Raw genomic sequence first — 15,598 nt, forward strand, 5'->3', positions numbered from 1 at the left:
CATAGAGACAGTTTATGAGCTGCATGGGCCCGGAAAAATGGAAGTAAGCGAGCAAGCGTGAGCGTATCTTCTCACAGGAACTGTGTATTTTACACTGATGAAAAGTAGCCCATGTCACTCTACGGCTCACAAACTATCTCTATGCAAACATTTACATCAACCCTTTACTCTGTTGTTGTGTTATTTATGGACAAGCAAACACACTTTCGTATTTATAATATTAAGTGTGTATTTAAGTGCTAGCTTTAGTCTGTGGATAAATACTCAGGAGCTTCACATTATCTAGGTACTTACCTACATATCTAGTTAAATTGCACAACTACAAGTTAACAAGAACAAGACAAATAAGGCAAAGCATGGACTCATTCTCATTAATACTTGTGTTCCTCTCTTCTAATTGGATATACTTACTTGAGAATTTCTCTCTGTTTGTTCCATTTGTTCGTTACGCAGCTTTAGCGTAAACAAATAAATTGCGCTTCGTGATCCGAAATTAAAAGTTCTAGCGACTTTCTCATAACTCAGAAGAGCAATCTTGCAAAGTGGTCAAAAGTGGCGTCTATATAATAAAAAATTAAATCCTTACTAACAATATAAAGATATTATATTGATGCGGTGATAGCCCCGTGGGTCGAAGAAGAAGAAGCTCAACTTCAATTGCGGGGGGCCGAGTTCGAATCCCAGCAACCTCTAACTTTTGTAAGATATGTGCGTTTTAAGTAATTAAAATATCTCTTGCTTAAGTGGTGAAGGAAAAACCTGCATGCCTGAGACTTCTACATAATGTTCCCAAAGGTGTGTGTAGTCCACCAATCCGCACTGGTCCTGCGTGGTGGACTACGGCATTAACCCGGTCTCGTTGTGGGGGGAGACCCGTGTCCTCTAGTCGGCCGGTAATGGGTTGATATGATGATTATGAATATTATAAATGCGAAAGTGTGTTTGTTTGTTTGCCCATTACGATCTAAGTAATCAATTAAATTGTAATAAACGCAGACGAAGGACGACGAAAATATTGTTTATGAAAAAAGTTATGACTTTAAGATTAAACGCCCAACTGAGGCTGTTTTTAATGAGCGGAGGAAAGCGAATAGACCAATCCGATTATATGGGGTTAGCGTGATAAAACCATTGCGTCATCTTCTTACAATTTGTTTGGGTTATTCCTACATTTTTAGTCCAGTCCGCTGAGCGAAATTTGTTGTAATTAAAATACCAGGGTAAACACTGAATTTTGGAGGACAGAAATCTAGGCCTACTTAACGTCCGTATTCAATTAAAGGAACGATGTATTAGATTCAACATTTAACTCAGACATAAAAGTACAATAAACGTACATAAATTAGTAACGGACAACGTAAAAGCTTAGGGAAAAACAAGCCACTTGCTGAGGATGTCTAATTTATCATAGCTTTTGTTCCGCCATCGCCCGAGGAAGCTTTTATATACGCCATCATTCCGCGTTATTTCCTACCCTTAATATCATCGCCTACTAAACAAAGTAATCTTTGCAAAATAAAACGAAAAGCAGATTAATTAGTACAAAATAACATACCGAGTGCTTGTTTATAGCCTAGTAGAAATATTTTCTACTAGGCTATAAACAAGGTATTCATCTTAGGTATGAAGAATCTTTAGTAAAACGAAAAGTGACGATTCAAAAGTACTTAATAGTCGGACAATACTTAGGCAATTTATTAAATTCTGTTATTCTGTTTTTGAAATAAGTATCATCAGTATGAAAGTGTGTCAAGTTGAATGAATGAATGAATGAGCACTGGTTTATTGTAAACACAGAATGCAAATACAAAATAAAGATAAGAATGAAGGTGCAATTTGGTGGCTTTTTCGCTACATAGCGATTCTGGTACTGAGATAGCTGGCATCCCGAAGACGGATGTCGGTGTAATTTTTTTTTATACTTTAAATGAATCTTGTAATTGATCATATTGTATTGGTGGAGAACTTGGTTTTGAAATATTTTACAGGGTATAGTATTCCACTAGTCAAGCCCTATCATTTGATTATTATATTGAGTGAGTTATCAAACACACACAAAGACAGGTCTAACTAATAACTGTCGTTTTGCTTCGGGGGTTAAAAATAGTTATCATGTTATAACACTACAAGTTGGCCGTTGGTTGCAATCTCACCTAATGGTAAGTGATGATGCAGTTTATGATGGTAGCAGGCTAACCTGTTTCGAACTCCAATCGGTTTCCACGCGGCATTGTACCGAAACGCTAAACTGACCTAGGGTGGTGACTAGCCATAGCCGAAGCCAGACAAAAATGTTCTAAATTTCAAGGCGAAAAATAATTTTACCAAACAGAACCGCAGGAATGGTCAAATAGGTCAAATATACTGAGATAATACTCGATCTTTTATTACATGATTGAAATTTACAGCCTATATTATATCGCTCAGCTATATCGTACTTTCCATACGTTTATATTTAATATCGGTAACATGAACATTGAACATATTTACTAATTTGTTATTCAATGACCTAAATTTTAATTTAGGCCTCGTTCAACATACGGGTAACGATTTTCATTATACAAAACCTTTGTTTGGACAAAAAGGGGAACTGTGGTTGGAGGTCGGTGGCACATTTATCTAATCACTTTTTTTGCTTCCTTTTATTGTGGGATTAAAAAAAAAACTTGATTCTATTTCGAGACTATGTATTATATGACCATAAAATGCGGAATCATTTGAACGAATCAATAAACAACGAACGAATTAAAAAAAAGGAACGAATAATTTTTACGCGCCAAAAAATACCTCATTCTACCTGCTCATATAAATCTTGCGTAAGTAAGCTTTATTTTTACCTTGAATTGTAGTAGGTTTCTTAGAGTTTTATACCCAGTCTCTGTTGATGTGAAATTTTATTTGCGCTTGCCTTCAAGGAGGCGAAGACGTGACTAAGTGTATAGAAATATATTAGAGGCATATTTTTTAAATACTATCTTATGATTAAAATAATTAGCGCTTACTTTGGCCGTTATGAACTTAAAGGTAAATACATACATAATTATTGCTTTACCTAACAGGTTAGGTTAGGTTGCTACCATCTTAGACTGCATTTTTACTTAGAAGGTGAGATTGCAGTCTAGCTAGGCTAACCATGTTGTTGGTTAGCCCCAATTTTAATTTCATATTTTAACGAGATAAAATGCATTTCGCCCGCAATAAATAACGATTACGGTATCATACAAAATCCAGGAACAGGTTACGCGTCGTTCTATATACCAACAGCAAATTTCAGAAGCTTGGGGCGAATTCATGTCGGGCATTGTAATTTAAGCACACGAATTGTTCCATCAAATAACATGCTGGCGTAACTCCAAATGTGTCGGGATGAAAACATTTGTGTCTTTCAGTAAATTTGTCATCAAGGCCATGGGTTTAGATTTGTAAAAATGTTTGGCTTCCATAAAAGTAGGATTTTAATTTAAATAATATAATATCTTAAATCTTTTTTTTACTATCCTCCAAATATAATGGTATTTCTGAAACGCTCATTTTGTATGATGGAAATAGGTATCGTAAATTTTGCTAACTTTACAAAGAGAAAATTACGCGGTTTAGTTACCGTTCGTTTCGAGATTTACTTTTAAAATTGTAACTATTTTTTTTTTTTTTTCTTTTTTTTTTTAAAGTATATAGACAAGTGCTTGACTGCAATCACACCTGATGGTAAATGATGATGCAGCCTAAGATGAAGTGCGCTTGCCTAGAAGATGCCTATTCACTCTTGATTTGAAGGTACCCAGATTATAGGTATCAGGGAAGACGGAAGATGGGAGGGCATTCCAGGCCTTTGCGGTGCGGATCAGAAAGGAAGAAGCAAAACGCTTCGTACGTGTTGATGGTATTTCAACCACGTAACGGTGCAGATTCTTTCGGTGCCTCGCAGTTCGATGGTAGAAAGGAGATGGTTTGACCAAATCGAATAGCTCCTGAGCACACTCTCCGAAATGTATCTTGTAGAAAACAGCCAGACAAGCAACCTTGCGCCGGTGTTCAAGGCTTTGAAGTCTACTGACTACAAGGTCGTTGCCAATGAGTCTCCTAGCACGACGATCCACCGAATCCAAAGCATCGAGCTGGTACTTGGCAGAGCCATCCCATAAATGGCTGCAGTACTCCATGCACGACCGAACCTGAGCTTGGTACAGGGTTAGAAGCTGTTCTGGCGTGAAGTAGCGCTTAACTTTGTTGAGGATGCCAAGTTTTTTGCCAGCAGTTTTAGCTTTGGACTCGATGCATTGTCCAAAGCTTAGATTGGACGAAATGCTGATACCTAGGAGCTCAATACTATTCGTGATTGGCACAGATACATTTCGGAAAGTCGGAGTTAGGGGGAACGGACTCCGTTTGGCGGAAAACAAACACGCTTGGGTTTTGGAAGCATTAAACTGTACCAGATTAGTGTCACCCCAATCGGACACCTCGCTTAAGGCCAGATTAACGCGTTCCACCAAGGCCTCTCTGAGCACAAGAGTTTCGTCTCCACTAGCTCGTGGACTGGACATGTATCTAGCCGTCACAGTGCTGTCATCTGCATACCCAAAGATGCCGGGTTTTAACAGATCATTTATATGCAGCAGGAAGAGCGTAGCGGAAAGAACCGATCCCTGAGGGACACCAGCGTTGATGGCCATTAGGTCAGACGAGGACCCATCGACGACAACCCGAAAAAATCGTCCACTCAAGAAATCAGCGATCCAGTTGCAAAAACTAATGGGTAACCCGTAGGCTGGAAGCTTGTGCAGAAGACTTTCATGCCAGACACGATCAAAAGCTTTCGATACATCGAGTGAAACGGCGAGCGCTTCACCGTGCTTATCCATGGCTTCACCCCAGATTTGCGTGGCATACACTAAAAGATCCCCTGTTGACCGATTTCGTCGAAAACCGTACTGACGGTCTGACAGGAGTTCGTTGTTTTCTAGGTATGCCAGAAGTCTGTTATTAAGTACACGCTCCAGACTTTTACATAATAAAGAGGTGATAGCAATTGGTCTGTAGTTAGATGGGTCGGCACGGCTACCCTTTTTTGGAACAGGTTGCACGTTGGCAATCTTCCAAGCTTTCGGGACCTGAGTGGTTTTAAGGGAGAGGCGGTATAAACGTGTTAGAATAGGAGACAATTCGGGAGCACAGGTTTTAAGAACCACTGCTGGAATTCCGTCTGGACCACTGGCTTTATTCACATCCAGATTGCGGAGCACTTTTAAAACCTCACACTGTCGAATGCGCATCTCTGGCATGACAGAGTCACAAAAAGGTATGGTTGGTGGTGAGGCACTTCCTGAATCTAGCTGTGAATTAGCTGCAAACAGAGATCCTAAGAGGTTAGCTTTATCTGTTGCAGTAAAAGCCAGAGACCCGTCAGGTTTCAAAAGGGGTGGCAGCGAAGGACGGCAAAAATTCGTTTCGAACTATTAATGTACGGAAGATGCTCTGTCAATTATTGTCCCACAACTGGGCACAGACTTCCTCTACAATGGATCCTAGGAATTTAGAGCGTAGATTTATTAAACTCTTTTAATTGTAACAAAAGTCGACGGCTTACGGAGCTATAAGAGTTTCTAAGATTAACAAAAGCTAACGCCAATAATTTTTGACCGAGCCTGTAATACCCTCTAAGTTAACATGAATGTTAAGGAAAGACGGTAGTAACTAGCCATTGCAGAATCTTCAATAGAAGCAAAGGATGCTGGGAGAACCAGAGCTATTTTTTTAAACAATTTCATTAAACGTCTTCCCATAAAGTATAAAATCCTTAGCTGAACCATAAAAGTGGTTTGCGGAAGTCATAACGTAAAACGTTTTAGAGATGATTTCTTTTATGCAGACACCGCAATGTCACAAAATTTTCACAAACTTTCTTCATTTTCGAGTAAATAAAAAAAAACAAAAACCGACGGACCCCTCATTACTGAAATCCTTGTCGCGAAAATATCGCAATGAAAAAGTTTAATCGACCTATACAATCATTATCTTTTGTTTCAAAGAACGTTTTCGGTAACTCCTTAAGCCCACAGCAAGGCTCTTTGGTAGGACTTTGCAAATCCGAATTTTTCATTACTTCAAAGGGATACTTAATATTCATTAAACTTTATTTATTCAGGAGCCCCAAAAGGCAATTGTAGACAACACCGCTTTCGTAACTGGAGTTTTGTGTCCAAATTTAACTTTGGAATATTGACCGTGACATTTTGCCGTCCTTTTAATTTTTTTTATTAATATTTGCATTTAAGGTAATCAGAATTATTGAAGTATTGGCTGTTGAGTAGACAGTTAACAATGTCCAATGTAAGATACAATTTCCCATATTGTATCTTACACCTGATTGGGCAAAAACGGATTTCACCTTTGTGTTCTGTAATTGTTGGACATGGTTGATTATACTGAACTAATCAGCTGATTACAGTATGTAGTTGTCCGTTGAGGAGGTTCTTCTACTATTTCCATCACCAGATCATCACGAAATCCTCTTAGATTTAAAATCCCCCAAAATAATAACATCAAATCCGTCAACTCCTAAAAGAGGAGTCTATTTTTTAAGGAGTTTATACTGATCCTTACTAATTTTATTAACGCGAAAGTTAGTTTGTTGATTTGTTTGTTTGTCCTTCTTTCACACCCTAACTAAGCAATCAATCAATTTGATTTGAAATCCTGGCAAACCAACGGATCTTAGGGAACTGTGATCTCCCTGGACATAATGGTAGCTTTCTTCACCATAAAGAGGTATCAGAGAGGTATCTGATGGATCAGACAATATGTTTAACTCAAATTTTCTTATATTTTTTAAAAACACAATTTGAAACAACTTAGTGGCTATGGTGCAATTAAAGCACTTGAGCTTTTTAGAAAGTGCCTAATTCACAAGCATTTTATAAATCTTTCCTCTGGCTTTTATTATTCAAAAAAGAAAAAACTAATTTACCCACCATTCTTATTTTTGCCGCCATCTTTGTAGATATTATTTAAAAAAAAAACAAATAGCAGAATTTTAAATCAAACTAAGCAAATTTAACATCGGCGTATTAAAACCTTTTTCGTTTATAATTTTTTCTTATGCGGGACATGCTTAGTAAAAAAAAAAACTTTTTTGTTGGTCGTTTAACACTTCTGGAGTACTTGTGTGATAAAAACCTATTGTTTTCGTCGTCTTGAACCACAGAGTAATAATTTGAGAGTATGATGCTTGATTTATTGATGGTCGGTGAAGTGCATGTCATAAAAGGTAAATTACGATAACATTCCCAGGATCACACTGATCCCAGGTAAACCAACGGATCCTAGGGAATTCGTTAAAAAAACACGTTATATATAGAAAAACATTTTTTAATAAGCGGCGATATTAAGATACCGGAAATAGCGCGTGTAGGTTGTATATATCAGCGTCCAACAAAAGCAATGATAAATTGATCATCCTCAGCAAGTTTTATATTATTTTATATTGGTACATAGGCTTCGTTGATAACACAGACATAAAATCTGGAAAGTGTATGAAATTATTAACACCTACAATGTATTATCATGGAGTTCCGCAGAGTAACGTCTACTATTCTTATCTCACTATATAGTATATTATATATACGAAACCATTAATGGACACCCAAACAATGAAACACATTCGTGTTCATCACACAAACATTTTCCGGCTGTGGGAATCGAACCCATGGCCTTCGACTCAGAAAGCAGGGTCGCTGCCCACTGCGCCAATCGGCCGTCCATATTTAATTTGTCACTCCATTTTACACTGATTTACTGGCTTCTACCGCTCGGGTTTTCTTTCCAAAAACATTTCGAGTGATAAAGTCGCTATTGTACCCCAGTACTAAGAACCATCTTTGTTTTCTGAAATTGTTATTTTATGTGTATTGTTGCAATAAAATTATTGGATCTATATATCTTTCACAACAATCTTTAAATTCACGTTTGTTGCTTATACCAGGTTACATATTAATTTAATGGCTTATGCAATAGATATTATAATAATGATTTCTATTTTAAAGAAAAGAACTTACCAATACTTTAATGTGCTAAAATTAAGTGAGTTTAATGATATGAATGATAATGGATAATGAATTAAAGAAAACGTTAAAAAAATATACTTAACGATTAGAAGCAAATCTCCAATCCATCAAAAATATGACTGTCAATTCGGCGATTTATAATAATACATAAATCGCCGAAATAAAGAGGTGACCATGTTGTCGAATCTACAGAACGACAAAAAAGCCTTTCAGGATGGCACATTTGGAGTTTCGCCAACTATGTTATTTTACTGAGCAATTCGTGCGCCAAATTCGCTTTGCCTGAGATGAATTTACATGTTTCTACTCAATGTTATTAGCAGTAAGAAGAGAAAGTGCGTGACCAGCATTAAATTTTCTTGAATCAAATAATAATACAGCTTTGTGTCTCAATAACTAACTTAAGTAGGAATAGTTAATTGATTATTAATATGCACCGAAGTAAGGTATTCGTGTTTCAATTCAATTTAATTCAAAAATGTTTTATTCATGTAGGTAGTCCTTATCACGGGCACTTATGAAGCGTTCATACATTTAACATGTTAACACTTATGTTAGGTGATAGTGATTTGTTTATTGTTATTTACTTGCATTCGTTATTTTAAAACTAAAGCTAGGAGGGTTCCAAACGCGCCCTGGTCTAAGAAGAGCCCACAAAAAACCTAGCCAGGTTTCTTTTTGTTATCACCATCTCACAGTCGAGTAAATGTTTAGCTATGAAGTTAGAGCAATTCATACCCAAGCTTTTTTATCATCCATGTACCCTAATATTTTTTGAGATTCCATGGTTTTTAATAAAATATTTAACTAAATTCCTAAAAGCATGTAATTAATGTGTAAAAAAATTATCAATAATTTATTATATAAGGCTCAATTTTGTTTGATCTATACCTCACAGCGTGTTCAAATTTTTCTTTTATTCCGAACCTCGCTCAGTCGAAAACAATATCTCAGTAAAAATAGATTTATCCGAACGATAGGAGCGTTAGGAAAATCTAGGACTATCGATTTTACGTACGCAGGTGCATTTGGCAGTAGGCCAAAGGCACAAAAGTTATTGCATCGAATCCTGGCTTGGATACACCGATTCCGTATGGTTGTGGCGTAAAACTTATATTAAACTACATATAAAATTGTCGCTTAAGGTTTCGATTATACCATACTTAAATATTCTTCACATCAAAATAATTATTCTAGTCTGAGTTTTGTAGTAACTTAAGCTTTTTATCTACATAATGTCTGTATCACAGTTCGGAATACTCATCCTCATCTTAACCGCAGGATGTTCACAGATTGACATTGGTCTTTTTTAAGGATTTCCACTTGCTACAGTTTTGTGTCGCTTGCATCCAACGGCTCTGGGCTGCGACTCGTTTTATTTCGTCTGTCAACTTCGTGGGGAGTTCGTATACCAAACCACTTAGTAACTCGCAGCGTTTATGAGACCCATAGTCAGAGACCACGATACAGACAGAAGTCGTCACTGACAACGTGCACTGTTTGAAGACTTCGGTTTTTAGACACTGAGACATTTTTGGAAGGAAATATGTAGTTCAAAATACTAATTTGTCCGTCATACACATCATATACGTCATATAACATCTAAGTCTGAATTTCTCCTTATATTTCTAACTAACCCAAAAAGGAATTTGAAATTCGGGTCAGAGATTACTTTTTTCCTAGTAGTCCCGATGCCTTGTGAAGCGCTATCGATTTGCGTATACAGACACCTTTGGAAGAATGCCAAGTGTTTTAACATCGATTTTAGGATTGAATACACCATATTGGTTGCAGACGCGCTATATAGATCTACTACGATCTCTATTATTTTAAGTACATATCAGAATTTAAAGTTAAATTAATCAAAATTACTTTACCACACTTTAATCACCACAGTGAACAAAACGAGACCTTCTTATTAAAATGAGTCTAAAGCGAAGAGGAACTTCTCTGAAAGGGTCTCGGTATGGTATCGTGCGGATGGTCAGGAAGACTAACTTTTCGATTCAAAGTGGGTCACAATCTTACGCCTTTGAACCAAGAGGAGGAGGTTAATAAACAAAAATGCCATGCTGTCTTTAAGTTTGAAGAAAACCTGTTATGCCGATCCAGATGGATAAAGCAGGAATATTTGTTTTGTTATTCTTTTCATCTTTTATTATCCTGCAATCAGTCCTCGACTATGAGCAGATGTGTTCTTATATATTTAAATGTAATAAAGGACATAAAGAAGTTTAAAATAAAATAAATTTAATAAAATAAATTAAATTTATTTTGTTAAATTTATATATTATATCATTTGCAGCAATTTAAAACTCTTGTAAAACTTCTAAGTCGAAGTAATATGTTCTATAATAGCACCTTTCACACGAAAATCTTTGTGGAACTCTTTGCACCATTTTACTGCTATAAGTTGAATTCCTAAGCATAAAGAAACACATATTTATTCATAGTTTTTAATGGTTATTGAATTATTTTGAATTCTAATTAGAATAAATGTATGTGCAAGTTATGTCGAATTCATGCACGAAAATCTTCGTGAAATCCTGTGCTCCATTTTACTGCTATAAGTTGAATTCCTAAGCATAAAGAAACACATATTCATAGTTTTTAATGGTTATTGAATTATTTTTAATTCTAATTAGAATAAATGTATGTGCAAGTTATGTCGATGAATTCGCACGTGTTGATATTATATGTAAAATTGGTTGTGAAATTTTCTGCTTATAAAATTAACTGGTTTTACAATGGCATTATTTTGTGCTATAATTATTTTAAAGAGCACGTAAAAGCATTTTCCGGTATGGAAAAGTCTCTCAGTACAATTAAATTTTCTCAAGCGGTCGGCTTTGCCCAGAAAGCTTATCGATTTGCGTACACAGGCACATTTGGAATAAAGCCAAGTGTTATTGCATCGAGTTCTGGGTTGGATAGCTGTACGCAGTGTTGGTTACTGACACGCTATGGAATTACACATAAGAGAACACGATACAAACCTCGTATGTTTAAGGGAGATTGGCGGTCTATCCTTACTAAAATTATAAATGCGAGAGTGTGTTTGTTTTTTTGTTCGTTTGTCTATCCTTCCTCTACGCCCCAACTTAGTAACCAATAAATTGGATTTTGGCATGAAGTTTGTTGAACGGAGACAAATATAAGCTTGTTTATTCACTGTGACGTGTAATTATTTAAGACGGAAGTGGACGAATTTTAAACCGATTAATATGTTACTAATTTGCTAGCAACCAAATATCCCTAATCGATTTCCACGCAGCACAGTCTCATGTTCGCTCGCTTTTCCTCTCTTTTTAAATATGTTGTTAACCGTCAGTTCATATTTCTGCCACTCTTTTTTTTACACCGTATTTTCCACGTTCCATTTATAAATATAGTTAAAATAAGCTATATATTTACCATCATATGGATATTAATTGGAAAAAGAACACACCATCTGACAGAATTTAGGGGATACGGCACGCTTGGGCTCGTAAACGAGTTCGACTAATCACATTTACCCAAGTGCTTGTCCTTTTTTTTACTTCCTATGTTTGATACTAAGCAATTGCACTGAATTTGGGAAAATTATAGTATATAGCTTGCATCGTAGAGAATACTTTCTAACGTCCGGGAAATAAACTCACGGAATTTAGAAAATTATCCTTCTTCGCCTACGCCATCTTAGAAAAAATAGATAGTATGCGACCTAAAGCGGTCTTCACATGGGATTTCTTTATACCGGGAATACGAATGGGTGCCGTAACATTTTATAAAAATAAATATACACACATCGCCATCTAACCCCAAAGTAAGCGTAGCTTGTGTTATGGGTACCGAGATTACTGATGAATATCAGTATGTACAATAAATACTTATAAACAGGTACAGATAAACACCCAAACACTGAAAAACATTCATTCATATTCATCACATAATTATTTTTCTGGTTGTGGGAATCGAAACCACAGCCTTGGACTAAGAAAGCAGGGTCACTTGCCACTGCGCCATTCGGCTGTCTAGACTAGAGGGGCGTGCCGGGGATTGAATACGGTAGTATCAAAATAGAGGCTGAAACACTAACCACGAGTTAACATCGCTTTTACGTAATTCACCAAATCCATATCCTGTTAGGAAAATACACCATATTCTTGTAACAAATAAGACTTGTTCATATACGTATTTCATATTTTCATAACAAAGGCCTTGTAATTCCAGGTGATTGCCTCAATTTACTGGCAGTTGAGCACTGAAACCGTTAGGGACAGCTTACGCGGTGAAAGTAGGCACCTATTGAACATTAGTAACAATATTTTAAAAATTATTCTTAGCCAGGATTTACAAAACTAATTTGGCGCTTAGCGATCTGTCTCAGTTATTGTCTCTAGCATGTCACAAAATAGCCATTAAAACCGCATTGGATCAGCGTATCAAAATAGTTTTGACGGCCGATTGGCGCAGTGGGCAGCAAACCTGCTATCTGAGTCCAAGGCCGTGGGTTAGATTCCCACAACAAAAAATTGTGTGATGTATATGAAGGTTTTTCAATGTTTGGGTGTTTATTATATTATAAGTATTATGTGTGTTGTTTATAAAAACATTCATCCGTCATATTAGTACCCATAACACAAGCATTTTCTTTGGGGCTAGATGATAATAAAAAGGGTATGTGTGACGACACGAATCTTGCCGTGGAGATCCGGTGACGTCACTCTGGGTTTAGAACGCGAATTTCGATTGGATGTTCCACCGATGTAAAACGGGTAGGTTCTACTCCTCAAATGTTAGGCACTGGTCTAAGCAACAAGCAGATACTTACCGGTCGTACCGAGGCGATCCAGACCGAGATCTGTTTGCTCGTATTTCGATTGTATCGGAGACAAGACAGCACGTGGCAATGCTGCCTGGAGAATTTGATGATTTGGATCCACACTCCACTCACACACTGCACAACAACTTCACAGGGGCGAATTAACTTGAATTATGTTGTCTACCACGATAGCGGGAATAACAGGAGATCAAATTCTAGTCATTTTCGAACCAGCAGCGTGGTTTTTTCTACGTTCGCGTCGATAGTAACTTTGCAACTTCATTCGGCTGGGGCCAATGAGCATTCGTGTACAACCGTAGGCTCGGGAAGCGAGCTCTGCCATTGGCTAGACCAGATTGCGAATAAAACGATACTATACAAATAGAGTGAACTTAATTTGAATGATTTTTAAAAGTTGAACATATACGCGGAGCGAACATACCGCCCACCAAAATACAGCTGGTATTTTCCAGTTAAGCAGGAATGATGATCGAAGCGAATTTTGAAATACTAATTAAATTATAAACTAAACTATATGCTAAACTTAATTAATATGTTAAGATTAGTGTGCCGATAAAACAAGAGAGTACATATCCTTAAAAAATAGTCGATTAGTAAATTAAGCACTAGGCGTAATGGCCAATGACCATCGCAGTAGGCAAACGCGATTGTAAAATTTGATACATTCTTGACTGTTAGACGCTTTCGCCCATCCTGCTCTTGGTGTTAAATACTTAACGTATTCCTTTATCCATTTGAAGAAACTGAATTTGATAAACTGGGACGTGAAAGGGTCCTCTCTAAGTAAGACAGAGATGCTGCATTGTATGAATTTAAAATTAGCGCAAGGAAAACAACCGCCCACCGTGAGAGCAGCCTCCACGTTCATAAACAGGTAACGATTTTGGAACCACTTCGCTATGAATGATTGCTTCAATTGCAGGTGCCGGTTTACGAAATGGAATATAGAAATTTGGATTACCACAATAAGTGATAATGAATGACCGTTTTCAACTTCAGTGAAAAGTGAACCGGTATTATGATCACAAATTGGAAGGTATAGATCCGAGATACGATAAGATTTCGATTTATTTTTTAAATGTTTTAAAGGGTGGATATTATTTATAAAGAAATCTACTTTATCACCTTCCTGAATGAGGGGCGATTGACACTCTTGTTCAATATCCTTAATGCGCGTGGTAAAAAAGTGGTTCCTAACACGAGCCTTGGCACACAATAGCCGAGTTTGAATAGATCCATCATGGCTCAAGACTTGTAGGTATAAACTTTGCTTTTGATAGATAGAACGATATGCGATAGTAGTATCGATAGTGAGACGTACGCGTAGTTGCTGGTCTGGCAAGATCCCTATCTTAGCGGATAGCTGATCTGGTAATTCATTTGAGGATTTTAGATCGCGTAAAAGCGTATTGGTGGCTGATATCGCACGTAGATTATGCACGTTTATATTTGAAGATGGGTTGTCAATGAATGATTGAGGTTCTGGAAAATATTCCTTCTGAGGAAGGCTTGAGAGCTGATCTGGTCGGACGTATACCAACTTGGTCGAGTTAGGTAAAACCTCCGGTGGCAAAATAGTATTCACGAGTGGTGCTCTTCCTACCAACAGCCAACCGAACAAAGAATTTATGGCGAGGGGCTGATGCTCATCGCCCTTTATGATGTCGTTGAGTAAAGAGTTTGCGAAAACGTCAGCGCCTAAAAGCACGTCAATAGGTCCAGGAGTATCGAACCCGGGATCAGCTAAAGTTAGCGAATGAATATGAGACCAGCCTTGAGTTTGAAGTTTCGCGCTTGGATGATCGCCACAGATTGTTGGCATGACATGCATGTCAACACCAAATAACGTGTGATTATTAGCGGCAACGTTACAGTGAATCTTGCCGGTGATACTAACTGCGACACCACCCAAGCTCTTGATGTTGAATTTGCCTGGAACTGGTTCAACATTTAAACGTTGAGCTGCCGATTGAGTTATAATGCTATTTTGACTTCCGGTGTCAAAGATTGCTCGAAACTGATGATACTTGCCGTCTACGTCCTTGATTTGAATACTAGTTGTAGCCAAAAGAACGGTTGTATTCGCTACATGACTAGAGTTCCCAGCAACGAGAGACACGGATTCAGAGTCGGTAACGCAATAATCTTCCTTGTTCATGTCACAAATTAAAGTGTGGTGTTTAGCTTTACATTTGAGGCATCGAAAAATGCTGACACAGTTTCGCAATTGATGAGATTCCTTGAGGCAGTTGTAGCACCATCCTTTTTCGGTTGTGATCGTTATGCGCTCAGCTACGGATTTAGAGAGAAAAGCTTGACATTGTGAGATCGGATGAGAATCACCGCAAAATGAACATTTCATTGGAACTGATTTGTTAGTTTGAGCCATTAGTTTCGTTGACGGTTGAGATACATTCGAATTATCGATTAATAAGGTGTGAGTCACATTAGATCGCCTAGGATTAGAGTACATAGACTTAGAAGTTTCTTTTGCTAGATTAGGATCTTTAGAAAACTCATTAAAGTGATTATCTCGCATAAGTGCTTCACACTTCGAATGTAAAAACTCCTTTAATTGCAGGTATTTGGGAAATTCCGACTTAGTACACTTCTCTTCGAATTCGCGGCGCAATTTCGAATCTAGTTTTGATAAAATGTGATAAACAATAATAAAATCCCATTGATCTACTGGAAGTTTTAGTTTCTTTAG

The 15,598-nt window shown here is 37.2% G+C and overlaps 1 protein-coding gene across 1 annotated transcript; it reads right to left on the reverse strand.

Moving 5' to 3' along the window:
- Positions 1-12,116: 12,116 nt before the first annotated feature.
- Positions 12,117-15,277, reverse strand: LOC120624301. The gene is made up of 3 exons (XM_039890766.1): positions 14,210-15,277; positions 12,877-12,961; positions 12,117-12,184 (listed from the first exon to the last, which is right to left on the reverse strand). Exons 1-3 carry the CDS (start codon positions 15,275-15,277, stop codon positions 12,117-12,119), a joined length of 1,221 nt encoding a protein of 406 aa, XP_039746700.1.
- Positions 15,278-15,598: the final 321 nt, after the last annotated feature.

This window comes from Pararge aegeria, chromosome 6, assembly GCF_905163445.1.
Source record: "Pararge aegeria chromosome 6, ilParAegt1.1, whole genome shotgun sequence".
NCBI classification, from domain to species: Eukaryota; Metazoa; Arthropoda; class Insecta; order Lepidoptera; family Nymphalidae; genus Pararge; species Pararge aegeria.

Bases quoted from the DNA above. Each gene is read 5' to 3' on its own strand.
- LOC120624301 (XM_039890766.1), bottom strand. From the start codon at position 15,277: ATGGCTCAAACTAACAAATCAGTTCCAATGAAATGTTCATTTTGCGGT. The intron at 12,962-14,209 runs GTACGTCTCACT...CAAATTCTCCAG, and splicing joins TGCCAGACCAGCAACTACGC to GCAGCATTGCCACGTGCTGT. The intron at 12,185-12,876 runs GTAAGTATCTGC...TTTTCCTAACAG, and splicing joins GGATCGCCTCGGTACGACCG to GATATGGATTTGGTGAATTA.